The 22,089-nt window shown below is 40.8% G+C and overlaps 1 protein-coding gene across 1 annotated transcript in view; it reads left to right on the top strand.

The window, feature by feature from the left end:
• Positions 1-138: 138 nt before the first annotated feature.
• The window catches only part of PPA2 (inorganic pyrophosphatase 2), a 34,357-nt gene continuing 12,406 nt past the window's right edge, over positions 139-22,089 (top strand). Inside the window, exons 1-7 of the mRNA XM_041484247.1 lie at positions 139-304; positions 1,923-1,987; positions 3,657-3,701; positions 12,047-12,100; positions 14,535-14,654; positions 16,729-16,815; positions 18,123-18,249. Of these exons, the coding sequence (XP_041340181.1) occupies positions 175-304; positions 1,923-1,987; positions 3,657-3,701; positions 12,047-12,100; positions 14,535-14,654; positions 16,729-16,815; positions 18,123-18,249 (628 nt within the window). The 5' untranslated portion in view covers positions 139-174. The remainder of the gene's footprint in view (positions 305-1,922; positions 1,988-3,656; positions 3,702-12,046; positions 12,101-14,534; positions 14,655-16,728; positions 16,816-18,122; positions 18,250-22,089) is intronic.

Genomic DNA, 22,089 nt, shown 5'->3' with positions numbered 1-22,089 from the left:
TCTCAACCCGGTGGAGCCCTCCCTGGAGGCTGGGCAGCCCAAGCCCCTGCCTACCCTGCTCTCTTCCCCGGCGGCGCTGCCCTGGCCCGGCCGGGCCGCAGCAGGCGGGGCAGGGCCGGCGCGGCGCGGCGGCCGCAGGAAGGGGAGGGAAGGCGGCGCGCGGCCGCCGCCATCATGCGAGCGCCGCCGGGGCTGGCGCGGCTGCTGCTGGTGGCGCGGGGGTGGGGGCGCCTGGGCGCCATGTCCCGCTACAGCACGGAGCAGCGGGGCCGGCCCAACTCGCCCGATTACCGCCTATACTTTAGTAAGTAGCAGTCCTCGGACTCCATAAACCCCTTCCTTCCCCGGCCCGCGGGGCGCAGGAGGTGGCGGCGGAGGCTCCTCGGGCTGGCTGAGGTATCGCCCCCGAGCCTTCCCACCGCTGCAGGGGGAGAGCAGCGTAGTTTTAGTTTTAGTAGAGAGCGAGCGCCGATCCTGTAGACATCCGGGCTTTTGGAGGGGATGCTGGGCCTGCTTAGCCCCGGCCCGGCCGTGCCCTTGCTGAGCCGGAGGACGCCGGGGTGAAGCGCCGCCGCGGTGCGGTGCAGCCTGGCCGCGGGGGCCTGCGGCACCCCAGGGACGGCCGTGGGAGCTCTGGGTGTGACAGCCCAGCCTGTCCCTCGTGAGCAGGACAGCCCTCCCTCCCAGCAGACACGTCACCGGGGCGGGAGGCTGGCATCCAAAACGTGGGGCTGCAGCCCCGAGCGGGGGCCGGCAAGTGGCGGTGCGAGGGCACGGGCAGCGCTCCAGGAGGCGTCTGAAGCCCCAGCGAGAGCCGAGGGTGTACCGTGTTCAGTATTACGCATTTTCGTAACAGTGTTGTCTTGTTCGTGTGCCAGTCCTGTCGCAGTGGGTTCGTGGGTTTCTGGTCCATTGACCTACAGTCAACTCTGACGTCTGCTGGTGTGGGAGAAGCGGAGGCGGCGTGTGCACGCTTGGCAGCACTGCCAGGGCTCCCTTGTGCTCATTCATGGGGCTGCCAGTGCAGGAGATCGTCTAGAGAAAGTCACTTTATTTGGTGGGAATAAACAGCCTACCACTAAACTTTGTTTTATTTGGGAGGAGGTTTCCAGGAGTCGCACATTAACTCCATTTATTCTTCTTTGCTGAGGTGGTCAAAAGTCCAAAGCTGAGTGAAGTGCCTTGTCTGCTTTTTCCTTTGCTGTGAATAGGGGTGCTAGCAGAGGAGAAATTCCTTGGGATTTGAATTAGTGTTTGCACTCTTTTTGATGTGACACTTGGACTTGAAAAACTTAAACATACATTCCAGTGAAATTAGTTTCTTTCTAGAGTGGGGGCAAGGCTGAGGTGCAGATTGGGCCCCCATTAAGATCAATTTCTGCTGGTTTCAAGGGGTGGTGTTTCATATTGAGGGCTTAGAGCAATTATCTCATCCCTCGCTTACTCTTGATCAGACTTTGGCCTATTACGTTGGGGGATTTGTGGTCATGACACTGTTTATTAGAAATACAGTGCAATCACAGGGGCAATATTGCTAGAAACCCAGATGAATTCACTTACCACTGATGGAAATGAGATTCCTTTGGGTTTGTGGGTTTTTTTATTTGTTTATGGTTGTGTATGGCCAGGGAGTAGAAAACAATGAAAGAATCTTCTCATCCTTGTATAGCTTGTATTGCCAAGTAGAAGAGAAGCATAGTGTTGAATTCTAAAGCAATAACTTTGATTCTAATGATTCCTTGTCAAAACACTCAAATTCCTTGTCTTCCATGTCGGTATGTGCTTGAAATTGAACTTCAGAAAAAGTTTAACCGATGCACAATCATAGCATACCTACATTTCTGTATTGTGTGATGTTTAGCAACATCAACATCTTCTACCATATGTTTAGGTTTGCAATGCTGCTCCATTTTGTCTTTCAGAGAATGCAGATGGTAAATATGTTTCCCCATTCCATGACATTCCCTTGTTTGCTGGACCTAAAGAGGTATGTTTTTATGCCTTGAAACATGATTTTCAAAATGCTAATAGTTTTGTTGGTGTTCTTTAGATAAAAGTGCAGTTTTTAAAAGCTTTCTTTTTTTTATAATCAACAGAGAAATGTATAGTGCCAGAAAGGGCCCCTCTAACCCAGACTGGTGCCTTATGTAACGAAAGTACAATGACTACACCAAATTTTCTCTGCTGAGTTTAGTAACTTGCAGTGAAACATAATGATTGCTGTTTATACAGGCCTAGGTGTCTCTTTAAGTCTCTAAGTGATTGAGGGCAGGAGAACCCTCGCTGTATCTTGTGATAATTCTCTGTGTTTAGGTTTGTGATTGAATTAATTTTCTACTGTTACTCTTTTTGAATTAGCAGTTTTCTACACCTGCCATTAAAAGCGTACACTTCTTTTTTGTGGATGTACAGCACACACTTGCATAACTTACGGTGTATGCCTTTAATTCCCAAAAGGAGCATTAGAATTGGAAGCCAACAGCAATGCCCAGGAGAGAGGTGGTAATCACACCTTTGGAGATTCGCAGCGTGCGAGGTGCAGCTGAGCACTGTCACGTCTTGTTAGCCGCCCTCCCTGGGGTTTCATTACAGCAATAATGAAACGGCTGTTTAGTCTGTCACTGATGGGAGAACTGCCAGTCTTTGGTTTAGGCTGAGGTTTGCTTATCACAGGGTGCTTGTGACACAAACAGGCTGGGGGAGTTCTGGTCGTTCTCTTGTTTTGTTGCTGAGTCTCTATGGGTGATATGAGTGGTGCAAAAGGTCAGTAGTTTGAACATGTTCAGATGGAGATGCCTGAACTGATGAGTCAATCTCTTAAATTATTAAATCTGAGAGATTGGAAATCTGAATGAAGCCTTTTTGATCAGCAGACCCAAGTGCTCGTCAGTGGGAGAGGCAGGCCATTCAGACTGTCATTATTAAGATGCCATGTTCAGTCCGTGCTATTGCTGGAAAAGCAATGGGCATTTTCATCACATGTTCCCAGAGGCCTTGCTGTCCCTATACCTAGAGTTAAAATTTGTGGGAGTAGCTTATAGCCTGTGATTTTGCCAGTAGGTTAAATTAGAGTACAGCAGTTTCTGATCGGTGTGGAGAGACTTTCATTTTGGTGTGTAAGTGGAGAAATAAATAGCATTTTACCCAATACAGGGCCTGAAGGGTGAGCAAGAAGAGAAGTCATGGTTAAGGTCTCTGTTAGTTTTGCCTTGTTTGCAGGAGGATGACTTAAGGATGTATGCTAGAGTCTTTCCATCCCCTTGTCTAGGATTTATGGACTGTAAATCCAGCCTTATTTTTTATACTGGTTTTGTTTATTTTGGAATGGTTTTTGTCTTCTTCAGCTGTACAGAAGGATGACTGTTTTTAATCAGTTGAATGCAGGCCTAAATTGCTGCTTAAATTTCTTGGTAGCTGGGAGAAAGTAGATGTGTCCGTGTATGTTTTTTTATCTTCCTTTATTAATGTGTTGAAGGTTAGAATTTCACAATGAAACAGAACTGAGTACTTACTTTCAAAAGTTATAATTTAGGCCTTTGTGCTCACAAAGGGCTGTTTCAATTACATTGCAAAGTACTGTTACCTGTATTTATGTGAATGCAGTGCTGCTTTCTGGTGTTCTTTTTATACTCCTTTACTTCACTCTTTCCCTATAGGATAAAGAAATTCCTGCGAAGAGGTCAAAGACTACAGGATCTGAGGTACTGCTAAGTTTTTTTTCTTGTTGGTTTTTTTCCCCCCAACTATTTCCTCTATTTCCTTTCCAGTATCACTTTTCTGCAGAGTGAACTTGCTGTCACTGAATATAGTTGACATATCTTCAAATGCAAGTCTTTTAGGAGAAGACTTAAAGGGATTTAATATTTCCTTTTTGAATGGGCCGGAAATGTCAGAATTCCTTTATTCATCAAGTTGTTGTCAAAAGTGAACACTTACGCTAGTCTTTCAAAGATTTGTTATGACTTTTGCAGTGTAGATGTGTTATCTTTTTTGCTATTATGTTCAGAAATATTTGCAGTAAAACCTCCCTTAATGAAATATTCATTATTCTCTGGCTGTGGATAATTTTTGGTTTATATACAGGACTTAAAAAATCCTAAGTATGTGAGGGCAGAAATTATATGGAGTATCTGCTTTTTAGAGCTGAGGTTATGTTGTTTTCTGTACTCAGCTGGGAAGCCCAGAGGGAGAAAAACCACATCTGCTAATGTTTCAGCATTATCTAGCACTGAAGTTAAGGCTGATAGAAGCCTAGAAAACATGAAAAATCTGCTCAGGCTGTTACTGTGAAACAAGAGTTGTTTATTCAAGTGTCTTTTCCAAAATATGACATTTTTTTGCTGTGCTTTGCCTGGCATAGGCTCATCTAAAACTTAGTGAAAGAATGTGATGGAAAAAAATGAGCAAACTGTGCTTTAAGGCTATTATATGTGGGTGGGCGGATGTGTGTCCCAGTCCTTATCTTCTCCTATCTGTTTGGCCTGTCATATTGCAAAACTGTAGCTACCCATCTGATGTGAAAGAACTGTCCTAACTGTCTGGGTTCTCATAGTTTTGCAGCCAGTGTGTGGTGCACTGGTTGCAAGAACCGGTGTCCTGGTTCTTGTGCTGTGCGGCAGTCCCCACGCAGTCCTGCGCTATGAGTTTCCTGTCCCTTTGCTCTGTGATTCATTCAAGCTACAATGCCTAAGTAAGGATTTTTAGATTTCCTGTAGCTTGATGCCCATTTAGGTACTGTTTAGTAGGTATAGAACCATGCCTCAAAGAGGAACTATTCAGGAGAAAGGGTATGTGCCAGTAGACTTTTAACAAAAATCATTGTCTTGCAACATAATTTCTTATTTACAGCTCCTGCTGGCAAGTCAAGTATTCTGTGTCTTAGCTGCTTATAAATACAGAGTGGTGCAAAGACATGCAGAACCTGAAACTGTTCAAAACTGCATTTGGCTGTGCTGTGAGAAGCATGGTAGCTTGTTGAAAACCATGCTTCTAGTAGCCTGTGGAAAGAGGGGTAAAATGCCAGTAAGGCTGAGCAGCTCTTGCTTCCTTAGCCAGTGTAGCCTCCAGAGCTGCTTCACATAATTCCTGCTGTGAGACAGCTCTGGACTGTGGTTTAATAGAACTACAGAAAATGAGCAAAGGCAAATGTGCATTTCAATCCTAGCAGGCTTTTGATACAATTAGGCAAACAGATGTGCAGTCTGTAACCTTCCCGAACATACTTAGATGGTGAAATGTGAGAACACCTTTTTCATCATGATCTTAGGGATTTGGGGAGGAGAGAGAAAACAGAGGGATCTTTGTGTTCAGGAAAGCAGTTTCTTCTTACACTGGGCTCTTCAGCAGTTCTGCTCACCTTGCCTGATGAGAGATTCATCCTTGTGTGCTTTTATGCAGGGAAAGCATAGCTTAATCAGGGAATAAAGGGGAAAAGAAGATTTAATGTCATGTACTGATTTCAGAAGACCTTTGAAGCCCTGGACTCCTTGTTCTTGTCTAGGAATGCTAAGGCTGCTGTTGATACCTGTTACTCAGTTGATCCTTCACTGAATTTGACCAGAATTCAAAAGTGGTAGTTGTTGCCCGGGAAATGCATCTTTGAAACTTGTGCTTTTAGAGTGGCAGTTATTTGTTACTCTGGACAAAAGCAAGCCCTCTTAAGAGTTAAATTGAATTAAGTTTGTTAAATAAGGCTGAACTGGTGTTTATCAGATCGCGGTCTAGCTGTGGAAAATGAAGACAATTTTGGAAGAGTCTCTTTAGTCAGTCTAATCTACTTTAAATTGTCCTTGGTATTCCTGATGTCAGAAAAAGTCTCAAAGTTAGAGGAGTTTCAGCTTTCAACATTTGTAGGCTAGAGAGCGCACATCCTGCAAGTCTGTGTCAGCTGTTTTGCAGTTTTAGTTTGTAGTTAAGGGAAACACTTTAGTGTTTCTGTATTAACTGTTTTCACTAGTTCAACCACTTCTTGTAACATTTTAGACCTTCGCAAATCTCAGATAAATTTAGCTTTGCAGATGCTGCTGACGACTGACCTTTTTGCTTTTGCAGGTGGTTTTTGGCTGTTTGAGGACAAGAAAGAAGTTACTTTGAAGTAGAAACTGTGCTAAAAGAAGTAATATTCAGCTCCAGTCTTAAAATTACTAGCAGCTTGCTATTAATTTCAGGGGACTGAACCCCCCTGTATTGCCTTAAGCATTGCAAGTATTTGGAATCCACTCCTGCCCAACTAAATCTCTGTGACAGGTTTCAAAAGTTTCACATCTCTGTCTGGAAAGGTGGATGTTTCCACTAGGTTTACAGTCAAAACTGTCAGAGCCTGACTGTTGAATATGGTCTTCCTTGTCTGGCAGGAAGAAGGTTTGAAGAGGTCATCATTTTCTTTTCAAGGCCAACATGACATGTTGTTCCCTGCTGTAGTTAAAGGGTTTCTAATCTACTTGTCATGGTATGTCTTTGGAGAAGTATTCACATGTGGTGTCTTTCAGAGGACCCAGGTGTTCTTGAAAGGCAGTGTTTCATATGCTGGCCGTGGTGAGGAGTCTGTCCAAACATGTAGAGATTATTATCCTCTAACTTGCAGACATTCACAAGAGCATTTGAAGAGAAAATAGAAAGAAAGAAAAGCAAGACAACTTCTGTTTTGTTGCATCCTGGCGATTGCACATTGCTGGGATGTCTTTGTGGACTTCAGCTGAGATGCTTCTGTGAGCCAAAAAATTCTGATAAATTAACTAGTCAGGTGAGATTTAAGGGCTCATCAGGGTGGTATGCAGTCTGCATAGGTGATCTGACCTTGTGCTTCCAGCAGTGTTCAAAACTGGTGTCAGAGATGTCATTTGGTAAAGTTGTTATGCTTCATAGGAAAGGAGAAGCTGTTGTCATTTTCTGAGCAGCACACTTTGTGCTGACTTTGTGTTCTGCATTAACTACAGTCTCTGTAACTGTCCTTGGTGATGATAGACAGTTTTTCAGTATATGTGACCTGAGCTACAGTGTGTCCATTATGTGGTCAGGGATTTGTATTCCAAATTTTAGGTTATCAGTGAATCTTTCACCTTGATGCTTGAACTTGCACAGACTTTTGCTATGGATGTGCCTATTAGATGGAGCCTTGCTTTGTGTTCCTACAGATGAACAAATGCTGAGAGTGGAAGTAATCTTCACTCATCAGTCCATTTGAAATCTACCCAGAGTATTGTTGGTTTACTGAGAAAGTTACATCAGTTATTTGAGCAAACTTAACTTCAAAGAAATGGTTTCTTAAACTTGAGAAAGCCAGGGTTCATGTTTATCCATGTCAGGGTTGTACATGGCATAGTTTTGGAGGTGAATGTGTTCCATAGCTGGTTTATCAGAGAATGTGCCTGACACCAGTGAGATTCCTGTGTGTAAAACCTACCTGTACCTACATGGTGTTTGTGATTCCCTTTCCAGTATAACAGGAGGGAAGTACACTGTGAAAAGACTGCAGGCACTCTGTGTTTATGCTGGACATTGCATTCCTCTTTTGCTTTGTGGCATGTTAATTTATATTGGAGAAGTTCCGCTTTCTCTTTGGGTCCAGATGTTGCTGGCATCTGGTTTGTTGTTTTAATTGGCAAATACCTTATAGCAAGTGTTGCACTGGGAATGCTTATAACATGGTTATTCATTTGATAAGGAAGTCCCCCTCCAGTTATTTCTGGATATATTTAATGACAGTCCATATTTAGCTTCTTTTTTTCCTATTTTTTTCTTTTATTTGCTTTCTTCCTTTTAAACATCACCCTTTGTTCACACTGCTGCTAGACTGCAGCTTATGATTTTCATTCTTGTTAGTCCTCAGGTGCATGCTGCCATGTGCAGTTCATGGCTGATGAGAATGCTTGCCAGATTGTAAATGAGCAGACAGAAAAAGAGGGAAATAGTAGCTGCTTTTTCTTCTCTCTTTCTTCTAGACTCAGAACTTCTCTGTGACAGAGTCAGCAGCCCTCAAATGCTGCCTGTAGTGCTTTTAGATTTTTTTTAAGCATTTTGCTATAAAAACTACCAAAGTCACTGTAAGCTTTAGCATATCTCTTGTCGTGCATGGTGATGGCAAATTGCAATCTATATTTGAGGTTCTGCCTCAAATTATCTGAACCTTCCAAGCTGAGCATTAAGGGTTGCAACCCTTGAGCAAAATCCTACCTATTCCAAACCCTTCTCTCAAGTGTATGAAATAAGGAACTTTGGAATGACTGGGAAAGAAACTAATTGAACAAGAAAGGGAAAGTTAGGTAAGGAAGAATTGGTTTTGAGAGGGATATAAGGTAGTCCAGAAAGGCAGGCATCAGAAAGGTCATGGTTTGATTTTTTCCTTCTGATACTCAGTTTTCTAAAAACAACCCCAGACCAAAATTAGTTATTTTCTGTAAGAATCCATCCAGCCAGAGCTAGTTGGGGTTTTTAAAGTAGTTTAACTAGTCAAAACCACTTGTTTTTTAAGGCCATCAGTCTTAGAGGAGAGAATGATGACTAAGTTTACCTGGGTATAACAGTCTGTATTTTCCTTTTTTTTCCCAGCATGTGCTGTACAAATATGCTGAAGTATTTTTGCATATCTTTTTATCTTTCCATGTTTTTTTAATTTCAAAAACCAAAAACTGTTTCTGTTTTCTCTGTGAAAGAGAGACATTTTTGCTTGTCTCAACAAAAACTATATCATGATACATTAAAAATTCTGTTCAGATGAGACGGAATGCAGTAAGGTGCCAAGAAGTGTTAAAGACAACACCCAAATAAAGCAAACAGTTAAAACCTACGTGAGTTCCCATGTAACCCACTTAGGGTGTAGTTCTTAGGAAATTAACGGTATCATTTACACATACTGGTTGTTCCTACTGATGTAATTTTCTGCTGATTTTCTTATGCAGTTTTAGGAATTAGGAAATGTACTTTCGACCTCTCTGTGTTGAGCAAGTAGATTTTAGACCTCCCCTGCCCCGTCACCCCTTCAAGGTATAACAGAGTTTAAGTACAAATATCTGTCTTGTGTTCACATTGACCCAAAGTGAAACAAGCTATGCAATACCCTGGGTTGTGTGTCCCTCTGGGCTCTTCAACTCCCTTTCCCTAGCAGATGGATTCTGACCCTTTTTCTGAATCTAGGGCACTTTCCTTCTCTTTTCTTGCATGCTCCAGGAATACTGTCCTGAGGAAACCGTCTGCCAGCCTGTTGCACGGTTGGCACTCATGAAGTGGAGTCCCTTCTACATGAGACATTTGCAGAGCTGGATTAAATCTGGACTGCAGTGATCTCACAGACAGGCCAGTTGACTGCTGTTGTACTGAGGCAGTTAAATGGTAAACTTTGCAAGCCATAGATTTTGTTTAGTGAGAGACCTTTCTGCTGTGATTTGAAGGTGTGTCAAATGGGCTGTTGAAACAGTCTTGCCATTGCTTGAGGGGGTAGAAGTGCTTACTTAGGGGGTTGGTGAGGTGGAATTTTTTATTTTACTGATTTAAGATAAAAATATCAATTACCAGATGCATTCACCAGCCAAAACTAACCGCTGAATGACACATGCAGATGGTAATCTGTGGAGACTGGTGGTCTGACACTTGCATTTCTGTTTTCAGCTGAGGCAGGGACAGTTTACAGCAAGGGATGGAGGACAACTTTCAAGTGCTTAGAAAGAATAGGTGCTTGGTCTGGGGAAAAAAGAGTGATGGAAACAGTCCTGTGTGATACTTAGTCAAGGAGGAAAACAAGATGGGAAAGAGGAGGAAAAAAACCCTATAATACTAGGTAGTCTAGTTTTCTTTCAGTCTGTCAAAATATCTAATATGTGCTCTCCTTTCCACATGAGTGAATCTAGTCTTACCACTGTGAAAATTTGATTGCCCTATAAATAAAACTTTTTATTTTTAAATGTAAACACTGAATGAAGTCATTAATCTTTTGTAAATGCTTGTGGCAGCTTAGCATTAGAGAGAGTACTTTTGGGGATTTTTTTTGCATACAAATTAATCTGTCAGGCTGTCACATTTAAGACTCTTGACAATTCATGTTTGACTGATACCACAAATTATGAGGGCCTGGTCTTCAAGCTGAGTTGAATCCAAGTGGTTTTATTATGTTTTTGAGAGCAGCATTGCATTAATTTCAGTCCTGTGTAGTCCAGCCCTGACAGTTGGTTTGGTGAAGACCTGGACTAACTGTTGACTAATTAAAAGCTGAAAACCAAGCATAGAGGCTGCTGAAGCCTTTGCATTCTACATGGTCAGGAAAGCATATAGCAGCATCTAAACAACAAAAATATGGGATTGTGGTGGAGGGGAAGACATCCTGTATAATTCCAGTAGTTTGTATGTTTTCTGCCTGTAGCTACCAGTCAGAACAATTTTTTGACCTGCTTGGCAGTTCCCTAAGAGTTTCTTGTCAGCACTGGCTTTCATATTGTGCATTTCTCATTTCCAAGTGTTTCCCAGATGGATGTGCATACTTTATTTGGCTCTCTTCCAACCCTTCTCTTACCTGCTCATGCATGTATGTTGCTTTCTTCTATCTACTTGCTCAGTGTTGACATTTTTGAGCCCTCTTTACTTTAGTTTCAACTGTTCTTACATACATGAGGTGTATTTTATGAAACTGGGACTTATCTGAAACCTTTCTCCTTTTTTTCTTTTTTTTTTTAAACCTTTTTTTATTTTGTCATGACCTGATTAAGGAGAAGTGATTCCATCTGACATCCCATTGATTGCATTATGGGCACAATACTTATGGATGGCAAATACAGCTTAAATTTATTGGGAATTGGCTGTCAGTATTGTGCATAGCTTGTGATCACTTACTAGAAATGCTGAGTGAGAGCTGGAATTTTCCTTTGCTTTCTTGCTTTTCACATTCCAGATTTGTTTGGGAGGAGATGATCACAGAACCATTGGAATTACTTTAATCAGACTGTGACATTGACCCTGGTAATGCTGTTTGTTTGTTGCAGCTGCAGGGTACAAGGAGGAAAAAATACAAATACTTAAGGGTTCACCTTAATTGCAGTGTAGTTAAAAGTGTCGGTGCAAGTCTACATTTGGTTCAACTTTCTATTTTTTTCTTACAAATTTCTGCAAAAACATATTTTGTCTTTCCTGATCTGTTGCGATTGCTAATACCAATGTGAGTTTTCTTTGGCTGTGTAGAGATGTCCCAGGCAGTGTGATATTTTGAGGTTATTGTAGTGTCTGAAACAGGTTGTAGACCTTGCTTCATGGTTTGTTCTTGTTACCCAATTCAACAATACTCTGCTCCTAATGCTTAGCTCAGCTTGATAGGAAGAAATCTTAAGGTAGTTACACAGAATTTTTCTCTTTGGAAAATGTTACTTTAACCTCCTCAGTAAGAAGGTGTAGACTCATTTTTCTTCTAAAAACATGAAAGTTTACATGTTTATTGGGTTTTTTCCTCCCACACCTCAGTCTTAAAACTTTTGCTTTGTTTCTGTTAGGAAGAAGGCTAACACAAACGTGAGGTGTTTGTGTCCATGCTCTTTCTCTGCCATCACTTTTGGATTAGTGTTGGCTCACTTGAACCAGATTTGACTGAGACACAGAAGTGTCATTTGCATGAGTTTTTAAAAAATAGTAATGCAAAAGAGGAGAGCCTGAAGGAATAAATCCTTGGGGGAAAAAACCCAAAACATTGTCCTTTCCACTGCTTAAGGGAAGCTAACTCTGTCCTATAGAAACATTCAATCCTCTTTGACAAGTAGACTGAACTTCTGCCTCATGGCAAACCATTCCATGGACATTCTGAACATTTTGTGAAGGGTGATATTGACATGGGAACAAAAAACATCAGTTGTGTTTCCATTGCTTGTTGTTGTCTATATTCTTAAAGGGATGAGGTAGGGAAAGGATGAACCATGGAGGTTGATCTAGAGGAACTGTACAAATAAAAGCAGCTGTAGCAGAGAAATGTGATGTATGTTCCTGCTGAATGCACAGGAGAGAATTCATGTTATTGTAAAATACTAATTGCCAAGTGGAATTTATTTTCAGTTCTGTCACAATTTTTTTGTTTCAGGTCCTGTTTAATATGATTGTAGAAGTACCTCGTTGGACTAACGCAAAAATGGAGGTAATTAAGAAAAATACCTTGATTATATAGGTATTTGTGGAAGTTACAGCAATGCAGTGGCTTCCAGTAGGCAGAGTTTAATCAGAGTTTGGATTGTCTTTGCACATTAAAATGTTCTCTGTTAAAAAATTGGTTTGAAGTGGTGCATACACTTTCCTTGCAATTACAGAAAGATTTGAGCTACTGATTGTTTTCTTGGTGGAAACAGGAAATGCAAGTGGGCACTGCTTCTTGATAACCCTCTCACTGGAGAGTGCAGCATATCTGCAGCTGAGTCCAGGAGTACTGACTTCTAGGGTGTTTTCCAGCATTTAGACTAACTCTTGCTTGCTCATGGAGCATTCCACTCAGATGATTTAATTCATCATTTCCACTGTATAGTGTGTTAGGCCAAATCCCAACAAATGGAGTTACAACTAAAAGAGCATTTCCTTATGACCAAAAAGAAAAAAATATTTAGGGACTTCACTGATTGAAAGTATGAACTCCTGCAGGGAGATATTTTACAAGTAGTAAAAGCATCTGTAGTGTTTGTGAAACAGCAGATCTCACCAGGATACGTCCTGTCCTCCTCAACATTTGTATTAATTTTAGGCATGCTTCCCAGATGCTTTTAAGGAAGTTTGTGGTTGAGCTGTTAACTCTTTTAATTATTGAAAATAATACCAAAGAAGCTTCTTGGCCGGCTATTTGAGATTTTTTTTCTCCTTTCCCTGATGATAAAACTGTTTGCCGTCACAGCTGTTACTCTTCAAGCAGGGTTACCTCAGATATTTACCCTTTATTTTAAGCTCATGATTTATCATGGCAGCTGAGTTCTCTTTTGCAGAGGATCCCTTTGACAATGCTGTTTGAACTCTGCCTAAAGCTCAGGTTGCTCTCCCTATGCTTCTTTCTACCCCCTGTCAAGGGTAGAAAAGTTTGTCCTGTTAGGTTTAGAAATCACTGATTTTAGGCTTTTGGGGTTTGATGGAGGAGATTAGCTGTAGTTTCCTAATATTTAACTTTTAATATCCTGAAAATTTGCTGCATCAATTAAGGTAGTTGTCTTGCCTTGCCATTGTGTCCGGGCAGTCCTTCAGTCCAGACCATGGTAAGCTGCTAATGCCTGCTATTACCAGATCTTGTCTGCTCATCTCTCCTCACATGCAATGGAAACTTCAGGACATTAAGCCTTGCATTAGTATGAATATTTGCCCACTGTTACATTTCCTGCAACAGATCTTCTGCTCCTCAGCTTGTTATATTTCTGTTTTTCTTCCCTTGCTGCCCTCTGTTACTCCTCTTTGTCCCAGTTTCCACGAACAAAAAGCACTGCTGAGCTCCATTTCCATCAGTGTCCCAGGTGGCCTGTTTGAGCTCTTTGCTGTTAGGTTATGACCAGAAGCAGGCAGAATCCAGTGTGAAGCCATAAATGTGTGAAGTTTCATCTTGGCTCTTGGGGAGGGTTTACTTTTGGAATGAGTACATACTATTGACAGGTTGGTGTGGTTCTAAAAGGTGGAATTCTTTTGGGATGGCTTTGGTGACAGTGCTTCAGGTAAGGCCAGGGATATAAAATGAATATGGACTGAGGGCTGTGTGCTTAAGCAGGGGAGTTATGCATCACTTGAATGTAATCACTTGAGCCTGGTACAAATGTTTAGCCACTCAGATGAGTGTTTGTAAGCAGGAGCCAGGCTGACATGGGTTGGACTGTGGTGTGGAGTGTCAAAGGGTGGTTATGGTGCAGATTACTGTAATGGGTAACTCAGGCAGTGGCTATACGTGTGTGGTTTGTGTATGGCCTTTGGGGGAGGATGTTACTGTTCAGCTGTACTTCAGCTCTTCTGTCAGTGCTTCTTTAGGAATAAGAATGCCCTCTTCAAATAGTAGCTTGACTTGTTCCAAATCTGCATTAAGTTGGCATTTGGTGACTATGAGGAACTTGTGCTTGGGGAAAAGCATTTGTATGCTGAGAGGTGATAGAAAGAAGGGGTGTTTGCAATTGGAGAGCTGGGAGCAGAGGGCAAGAACATGAAACATTTTCTCTGTGGCTGTCAAAGCCCCTGTTGTTGGAAGATGTTGTGCTACCATTTGCATGTCTGTTGAACTTGTACTATAAAGTGCAAGAGCTTCTGACTTAAGTTCCTTTCAGTTTTTATGTTTGACCATGACAGCCTTCTTAGAAATTTATTGCTTTCTCTTCTAGATTCATTTTTTTCTTGCATACTTTACAGCATTATTTAATGCCTTAATAAGCTGCTTTCTGAATATGGCCCTTGAGATTCAGAGTGAGGCTGTAGTTGTTTTAATAGTCCTCAAACCACAAGCATGCGCTGCCAGATGGATGTTTCTCACTGGTTGGGTATGGAATTAATTGCTTTCCATTTTAACATTTTCCTTCTCTCTCTCCCTCTCCCTGCTCCCCCACCCTTTTTCACGATCTGCTTAGATTGCCACTGAGGAGCCGTTGAATCCCATTAAACATGATACAAAGAAAGGCAAGCTTCGATATGTGGCAAATATCTTTCCTCACAAGGGTTATATATGGAATTATGGTGCCCTCCCACAGGTAACATTTTTGTTATAATGGTGAAAGTTTTCTGTCTTCTGTGTAAATTGCCTTGTAAATCATGGATACTGCCTGAATGAAAATCAGCTGCAAGAGGGGTGATTCTTTTTGATACTTTTGTAAGTTAGGATTTTTTTATGTTGAACTTTATTGTGTCCATAAATTTTGATCGGAATTTGGGTGTGGGAATAAATATGAGCTGCATTTTCAGGAAGGAGTTAAATGATCGAGAAACCTCCTATCTTTAGTCTGTGCCTCTGTACTGTAGTGATGGAATTGTCATGGTCTGCCATTCAAGAATATTTTGTCAAGTAGACCTTTTCTGCTTAAACAAGGCATTTATTTAAAAACTCATTTAAGATTTTCATGTACTGCAGCTTAAATTTTAACCAGGATTTCTTAATATCTTTAATTAAGAGGAGCACGAGGGCTGTTCTTTTTTAGATTAAACCTCAACTGCCTTCCTTAACATTTCTCTGAGCTGTGAGACTTTACTGATCATGACACATTGAAAACTTTGAACCTTGAAAAAGCCCATCTAATGGCTGAAATTTTGAGCATAATGAAAAGCTTTAAACTTTTTCATTTCTGTAAATAACACATTAGCCTTAAATTAGTACTGAAGAACATGATGGAGCTTGAAAAGAGTAATTTATTTTCTTTAAACTCAACAGTATAAGCAATGGAAGTTGAGTCCCAAAAATCTGCTTACATGTTTGATCCCTGGAGAGGAGATACTGGGCAGGTTCTTGAATACAGCAGTGAAGATCTTGTCCGGTCAGCAGTGTCAGTAGACAAAGTTTCCAAGCAGGTGTAGTTGGAAACCAGCAAATCCATTTAATGTTTTGAAATTTGCATGTTCTTAGTGCAAAGCCAGAATTATTTGAAAATGCGAATATTTTCCTGCACAAAGTGCATTATTTTGGACTTAGAATACTTTCCTCAGGATAAATGTTTGGCATTCCTTGTTACCTGGTGAGCTGGGGAGGGCTGAACATAATTGTCATTTTTAATTTTTTACTATATTAGACTATTTGCTATCATAGCAGAAGTTGCTGTGCTGTCCAGAGAACAATACTATTCCTTCCTTCTAACCTAGAGGTGAACAGGTGTGACTGGGCAGAAGAGAAGTACTGGTATAATTCAGCCCTAAATAAAAAGCACTTGGGAGGTAGAAGTTTAGTCTAGACATAAGAAAAAAAAATTTTCAGAAAGACTAACTGGGCATTGGAATAGGCTGCCCAGGGAGGTGGTGGAGTCATTGTCCCTGGAGGTGTTTAAAAAAAGACTGGATGTGGCACTCAGTGCCATGGTTTAGTTGATGAGGTGGTGTTAGGTCATAGGTTGGACTTGATGATCTCCAAGATCTTTTCCAGCCAACCTAGTTGATTCTGTGAAGAGTACTGAAAAAATAAATACTAAGTTCTCTCTTGATTTCACTTCAGCAGTTTTTTGGTAATGATTCTGCTACCTAAACATATTCTTTTCACCATTTTGCCTTCCAGTATCAGTCAAGTTCTCAAGAGCAAGTTTGAGGTGGAGTAACGGTCACAGACAGTAGAAGCTAGTAAAGAAAAGAAAAGAAAGTTTTCTATAATATTTTCAACAACACCTGATTGGACTTACAATTCTTAACAGAAAAGCTTCTCAACTGTAGGATGAATTACTCATTACTTATAAAAGTAAAAACAAGTACTTGTGTAGTAATTAAGTTAGTATAACTCAGCAAGGATTCCTTGCTTTTGCAGCACTCAGAGCAGGGGTTTAAGCTTGCCTCTTTGGTCTTAAACTCTTAGATGTCCTTGCCCAACTCTTAGTTGGGTAAAATGTATCTGTTGAGTCATTGACACTGGAAAAAGTATCCGGTGTCAGTAATCCTCATGTCACTTGTCCTGAGTATGAGTTCCTCAGTGTCCGTCCACTGGCTCTTTACTTTTTCTCCTCCCATTGAGCAAGCCTGTTCTCATAAAGCTGATGTTTTTATTGTTGCTTTTGCTAATCCTTGTAATTTAGTGGTAAGATGAGTTGTAATTGCAGTTCAGCAGCTAACTGGCAGTTCTCTTTTCCCTGACAGACCTGGGAAGATCCAAACCATACAGATAACGTGACGGGATGTTGTGGAGATAATGATCCTATTGACGTGTGTGAAATAGGTTCAAAGGTTTGTATTTATCAGGATTAATTTAATTTATCAAGGTGAACTTAATAATTTGGTAGCAACTTCTGAAAGAGAAGGTCAGACGGAAAACAAGAAAAGATGTGTTAATAATGTTAGGGACTGACAAAAGTATCAACAGAGGATCTAAGGAGAGAATAGGTAAGAAAATGGTGGATTTTTTAAAAAGGAGGGGGAAAGTAGGATTTGGTGAAGTCTTTGTACTGGTTAAAAGGGAAAATAAAAGAACAACATCCTGAAATTGTGTAGCTGGGCAGTAAGTTTTGGGTGAAGGAGGTGAGGGTTAAGATTTTTGGGGAAGGAAAAGATTTATTTCTTTTTTCCCTGTTAGCAGTATTGGAGTTAGGAATATGTTGTTGAAAGATGAGGAGATATGACAGCATCAAGCATATTAGAATTATAAAGTCAGACCCACAAAGGAGGTGGGTTTGGTTTTACTCATGGGTGCTAACAGAAGTAGATTTTCTATTCTAGAGGAGACAGGAACCTAATGCAGTGTTGCAGAGTTATGAGTCATGGAATGGATGGCTGAAAAAGAGGTGCAGCAAACACCATTAGTAGGTATAAAGGAAAGGTTTAGCTCACTGAAAGAAAATTCTACATATCTAGAGGCAGCAAAGAATGGAGCAATGCTGTGTATGGAAAATGAGGTTATGAAATGGACGAGTTTGAAAGAGGGATCTCTTAGGATATTTAGGCAAGGGGAAATTTAATTGGTGACTTGAGTGAAAGTGGCTTACTTGGGGTAAGAAACCTAAAGATCAATTTGAAGTGATCCAGAAAGAGTTAAAGAGGAAATATTAGCTGGCAGAGAGAAGGTTCCAAAGAAAATGCAGAAATGGTTGTGTTGGTATTTCTGGGGGAGTGCTGTGTGTTTATGTGTGTATATTGGAGTCCAGAGGAAGGAATAGCAAGACAGAAATTAGGACCCTGAGTTCAGAAAGTAGAGAGTCAAGGGTCAGGAAGAAGTTAAAAAATGAGTATGAGACACTTCTGACTGGCAGTATGGGGGGAAGACCAAGAAGGTGTGGGACAGCTAGGGTAAAAAGGAAGGTAAAAAATTTTAGCTACTTGTCTACTTAAATAAATGCTGACTGGGGAATTGAGGATTGGAGAATAGTAATGGTGGGAGAAAGGCTAGAAATACTAAAGAGATGTGTACTGGGTCTGCAGATCTATCTTGAAATTTTGTTACAGCCTGCTGTAAAATGTAAAAAACTATTTTTTTTAAGGTAAAAGAGAAATTTTACGTGTTGTTTGCCAAATCTTTGTGGCATTTCTTTCTGTTTCAGATTCGTTCTTCTGGTGAGATTGTTCAGGTGAAGGTGTTGGGTGTTTTAGCTCTTGTTGATGAAGGAGAGACAGACTGGAAGATAATTGCCATCAGTGCTGATGACCCAGAAGCTCACAAAATCCATGGCAAGTATTTTTGTCTTTCCTAATGCAGTTATGTCAGAAACTTACACAGCAGAATGGTACCTCATTTTAGGCCTCCCAGGATAAGAAGAGGCAGAGAGTGGAAGGCAAGACTTTTTTTATTGTTGTTAAGGTCAGGTGCTTTCTTCAGGTAGGGGATATATGCTTTCACACTAAACTTCTAAAATGGTTTGCTTGGATTTTCAAGAGGACATGGCATGCAGAAAGTTTTTTGGCTTCTGAAACACAGCTGCCTTAGAAAGTGACCTCCAATAATTACAGGTTCATGTACTGTGTAACAGTGCATATTTACCTGCTCTGTGTTATGTAGTACACTACTGTTTTCCTTTTTGAAAGTGTTTGTTCCTTTTATATTTACAGGCATTGTGTTGCATTCTGAAAAGGCATTTCCAATGTCTTGCTACTTTTAAGAGGATTGCCTCCAGAGTTTGTTGCTTAGTATGAACCATTAGGTTTCACCTTTTAGCTTGAAAATTGGCAAAATAAACTGCTAATGCAGCTTACCCTAATCAGCCTTGATGATGATGATGAGCTGTGCACAGGGAAATATCCTGCTTAAACTTGTCCTCCCTGTGATCAGACTTCTGGTATCCAAATGAAACTCAAATACTGAAGTGTGTCCATGTGAATAGCACATGAGGTGTAATTCTGATGTGTTAAAACTGCAGGAAGTTAGTTTTCATAGCACAGGTAAAGTGCAGTTTTTCTCTGGATAAATGGAGATTTGCTTCCTCAAATGGAATATTACTGGGAATCATGAGACTTAAGTGAGGAGATTTGTCTAAAATTGATTGTTAGGAAACCAAAAACCATATATGCCATCAGGTATGTACAATGAGAGCCTGCCCTTTGTTGGTAAGGGAGCACCATGGTGCAAAGGGGCCTTTCTGTAGGAATCAAGCAATCCAGTAGCTTTTTAAAGAAGTGTGTTTCTCAGCCATTGAGGTTTTTTCATGGTTTCTGAATGTAAAGTATATCACTGGACTAGCCCTTCATTCTCAGTTTTCTTGCAGGTTACTTTCACATGGAGAATACTTGACTTGTGGGGAAAGAAGGGGAGAAGAAGAGATGAGGAAAAGGAAACTCTTGGGTTGATGCTGATTAAAATCATTGGGCAGATGAATTACTGCATAGTGTTTATGACTCTTTAACTACTTTGACAGTTAGAGATTAAGAAGTTCAGCTTAAGGAAAGAGTAAGTAATAGTTTGCTGTTAATGTCAGTATCAATTTAAACCACCCTGTAATGTGCAGTAAAATGCAATATAAGCGTCAATAGTTGAAAGTGAATAGCATTTCATTTCTAGACACTGTTTTGCTTAAAGACTTACATTTTCTCCCTGGCATTTTCTGAGAGAATGTGGTCAGAAAAGTGGATGAGAGAATTCAGAAGGAATCCACTAAGCAGGGGTAAAACTGCAGTAGTTTATTCCAATATTATTTATTATTTGGGGTTAACTGTCTGTGTTTGAAAGTTCCCTCTGGTTTTTTGGTTGATTTGGTTTTTGTGGTTTTTCCCCAGGTAATGGCTGATTTATATCAGCTCTATTACAGTTTTAGTTTATTTGGGAGGGGAGGAATAAGAGCTTTAGTCTTAAAAAAAGAAGAAAAAGTAGTGGGAGGAATGGGCAAACCATTGTCTGTAGTTGATTCCTATGTGCATCCTTTCTTATCAGGGAATATGTGCAAAACTTGAAAAAGAGAACTGTCCTGAGATTCAGACAAGGGTAGAACTACTTATCCAGTTTAATATGATTTCCCTTTGGGACTGGAGTTGCAGCCCAAGATGTACAGAAGAAAGAAAAGGGGGGATAAAAAAAGCCCCTGTCTGCTTTCAGAAAACATGACTGGCTTGCAGTGTTTAACAGCAATCATTCTTCAGTCTGAAAACAAACAAATCTGTCAGAGCAGACAGTACAATATGTCCTTTTATACTTGTTTTTCCCCCTTCCCAAAGTTGTTAATTATTTCAGCATAAAGGGATGACAGCTACGGCTAAAACCAGTCTCTCCCTCTGTAATTGATGTGCTGCTGTGTTACGGAGGTGGCCTCCTGGGGAAGATGAGGCTAAGTGTTGCCTTCTAATCCTGTCCAGTCACTTCTGTATCATTTGTTAAAGATTTCCAACTGCACTGAGAATCATCACATTTGCTTTCAGCTCAGTATGTGCAGAGCCCCCAGTGAACATTTGGAAAAGATAATTTCAAGACACCAGAGTGGTGATTACTTGCGAACCCCATCCTGAGCCCACACCGTGTGTTGACTCCCCTTGCCTCTTTAAGCACACCCCAGGTACCTGGGATACTCTCCTTCCGGGATTGCGATCGTTCTCATAAGTGCAATTGATTTTTCTGAGAGTTCACGGAACTCAGAACTGAGAAGTCACAACTTCTGAGTGCTTCTCATTGTTTATTCATAGCACTCCACTGGACCGTGTTGTGCAGGCATTTATTGATAAATACTGGTTTAAATTGGAAACCCTGCCTAGAACTCTGTTTCACACAGAGCAGTGAAAAACTCTTGTTTACAGTGACAATAACCAGGAATGATAGGCAATGCTTAGCACTTGTTTAAGTGGGAACTGTGTCATCGGGAGGAATAGAGGGGTATTAGTGTATTTTTGGACTGACTTTGTAAGGTAATCTATTTGAAATAATAGCACTTAATTCTTGTGAGCATGGGGACAATCTCTCACCAAATACAAGTGGTATGTCAGATGCAGACATCTGTGTGAGAAAGATAAATCTGCACATGTCTAGTTGGAGTCTAAAAGCAACTATTTCATTAAGATCTGTCTTTGTGGCTGTTGTGTTTCTGCTCGGGCAGTTGCTAGGCAGATGGCTGTTAGTGGACCAGTGGAGCAACTTTAGACCTAATAACTCTGAGAAAAGACCTAAAAGCTCCTCCTTGCAGACTGAAACACTAAATCTTGGTGGTGTAATGGGCTGGTTTGCTTTCGTTATTTAGTTGTTGCTTTTTTTTTTTGTTTGTTTTTTGGGTAAAACAGCCAGGAGAAGAAGTAAATTCTTGGAATAGAAAGGTTGCTTCTCTGCTTATCTCTGCTTATCTCATAGTCTGAGTTGAATTTAATATATTGGAGTTCACTTGTATATCTAATGCTTTTCTAGTTTGGAATCAGAAGGGATGAGTGATAATTTTATGCTGTGGTTTGGTCTAAATGTATGTGGCATCTTCATATTGGACAAGAAGTTTTAAAAATCACTGGCAGTTGAAGCAGGAATTGTGTTCGAAGCAGTGTATGAAGTCTGGCTTTCGAAAGGTCATCTTGCCCTCCTTCAGCAAATTGGACTAATCATGTATTAGTCCATGGCTTTTTGGAGGTGATTTACCGGCCTGGAATCTTAGCAGCCATTTTTGCTGCCATTGCTCTCTGGAAAGGTGCCAGGATCTATTCAACAGCAGTTGGTGATGTCTGCTGGCTTTATTTTGCTGCCTTTTGCTGGCACTGGTGTAGTTAACTGTGCTACGTTGCCATACTGATTTTACAATACACATCTCAAGATAGGGTTTAGTGATCAAACCCTAAATGGCAAAACTAAGGCATATTGTATATTTTGTACTAAATATTGTTACAGACCTTTGCATGTGAGTGTGCTTATTCACAGAGAAGCAGCAGAGGCCCAGAAGACCTTTGTTGTGGATTGGTGTAAGCACTCAGTATAAAGAAATTAATTTGCTGTACTAAGGCTCCCCTCCTACCCCCTGCACAAAATACACTAAATGCCTTTATATGGAATGTAGTTGCTGCTTCCTGTAAATGTTTATAAGATGTTATTAAAAACATATGTCCTCTCTTCCCACA

The sequence above is a fragment of the Pyrgilauda ruficollis genome, unplaced genomic scaffold (genome assembly GCF_017590135.1).
Source record: "Pyrgilauda ruficollis isolate IOZ18807 unplaced genomic scaffold, ASM1759013v1 scaffold65, whole genome shotgun sequence".
NCBI lineage: Eukaryota > Metazoa > Chordata > Aves > Passeriformes > Passeridae > Pyrgilauda > Pyrgilauda ruficollis.
Note: the sequence above shows the minus strand (reverse complement) of the source record. Positions and strands in the feature narration are given on the sequence as shown.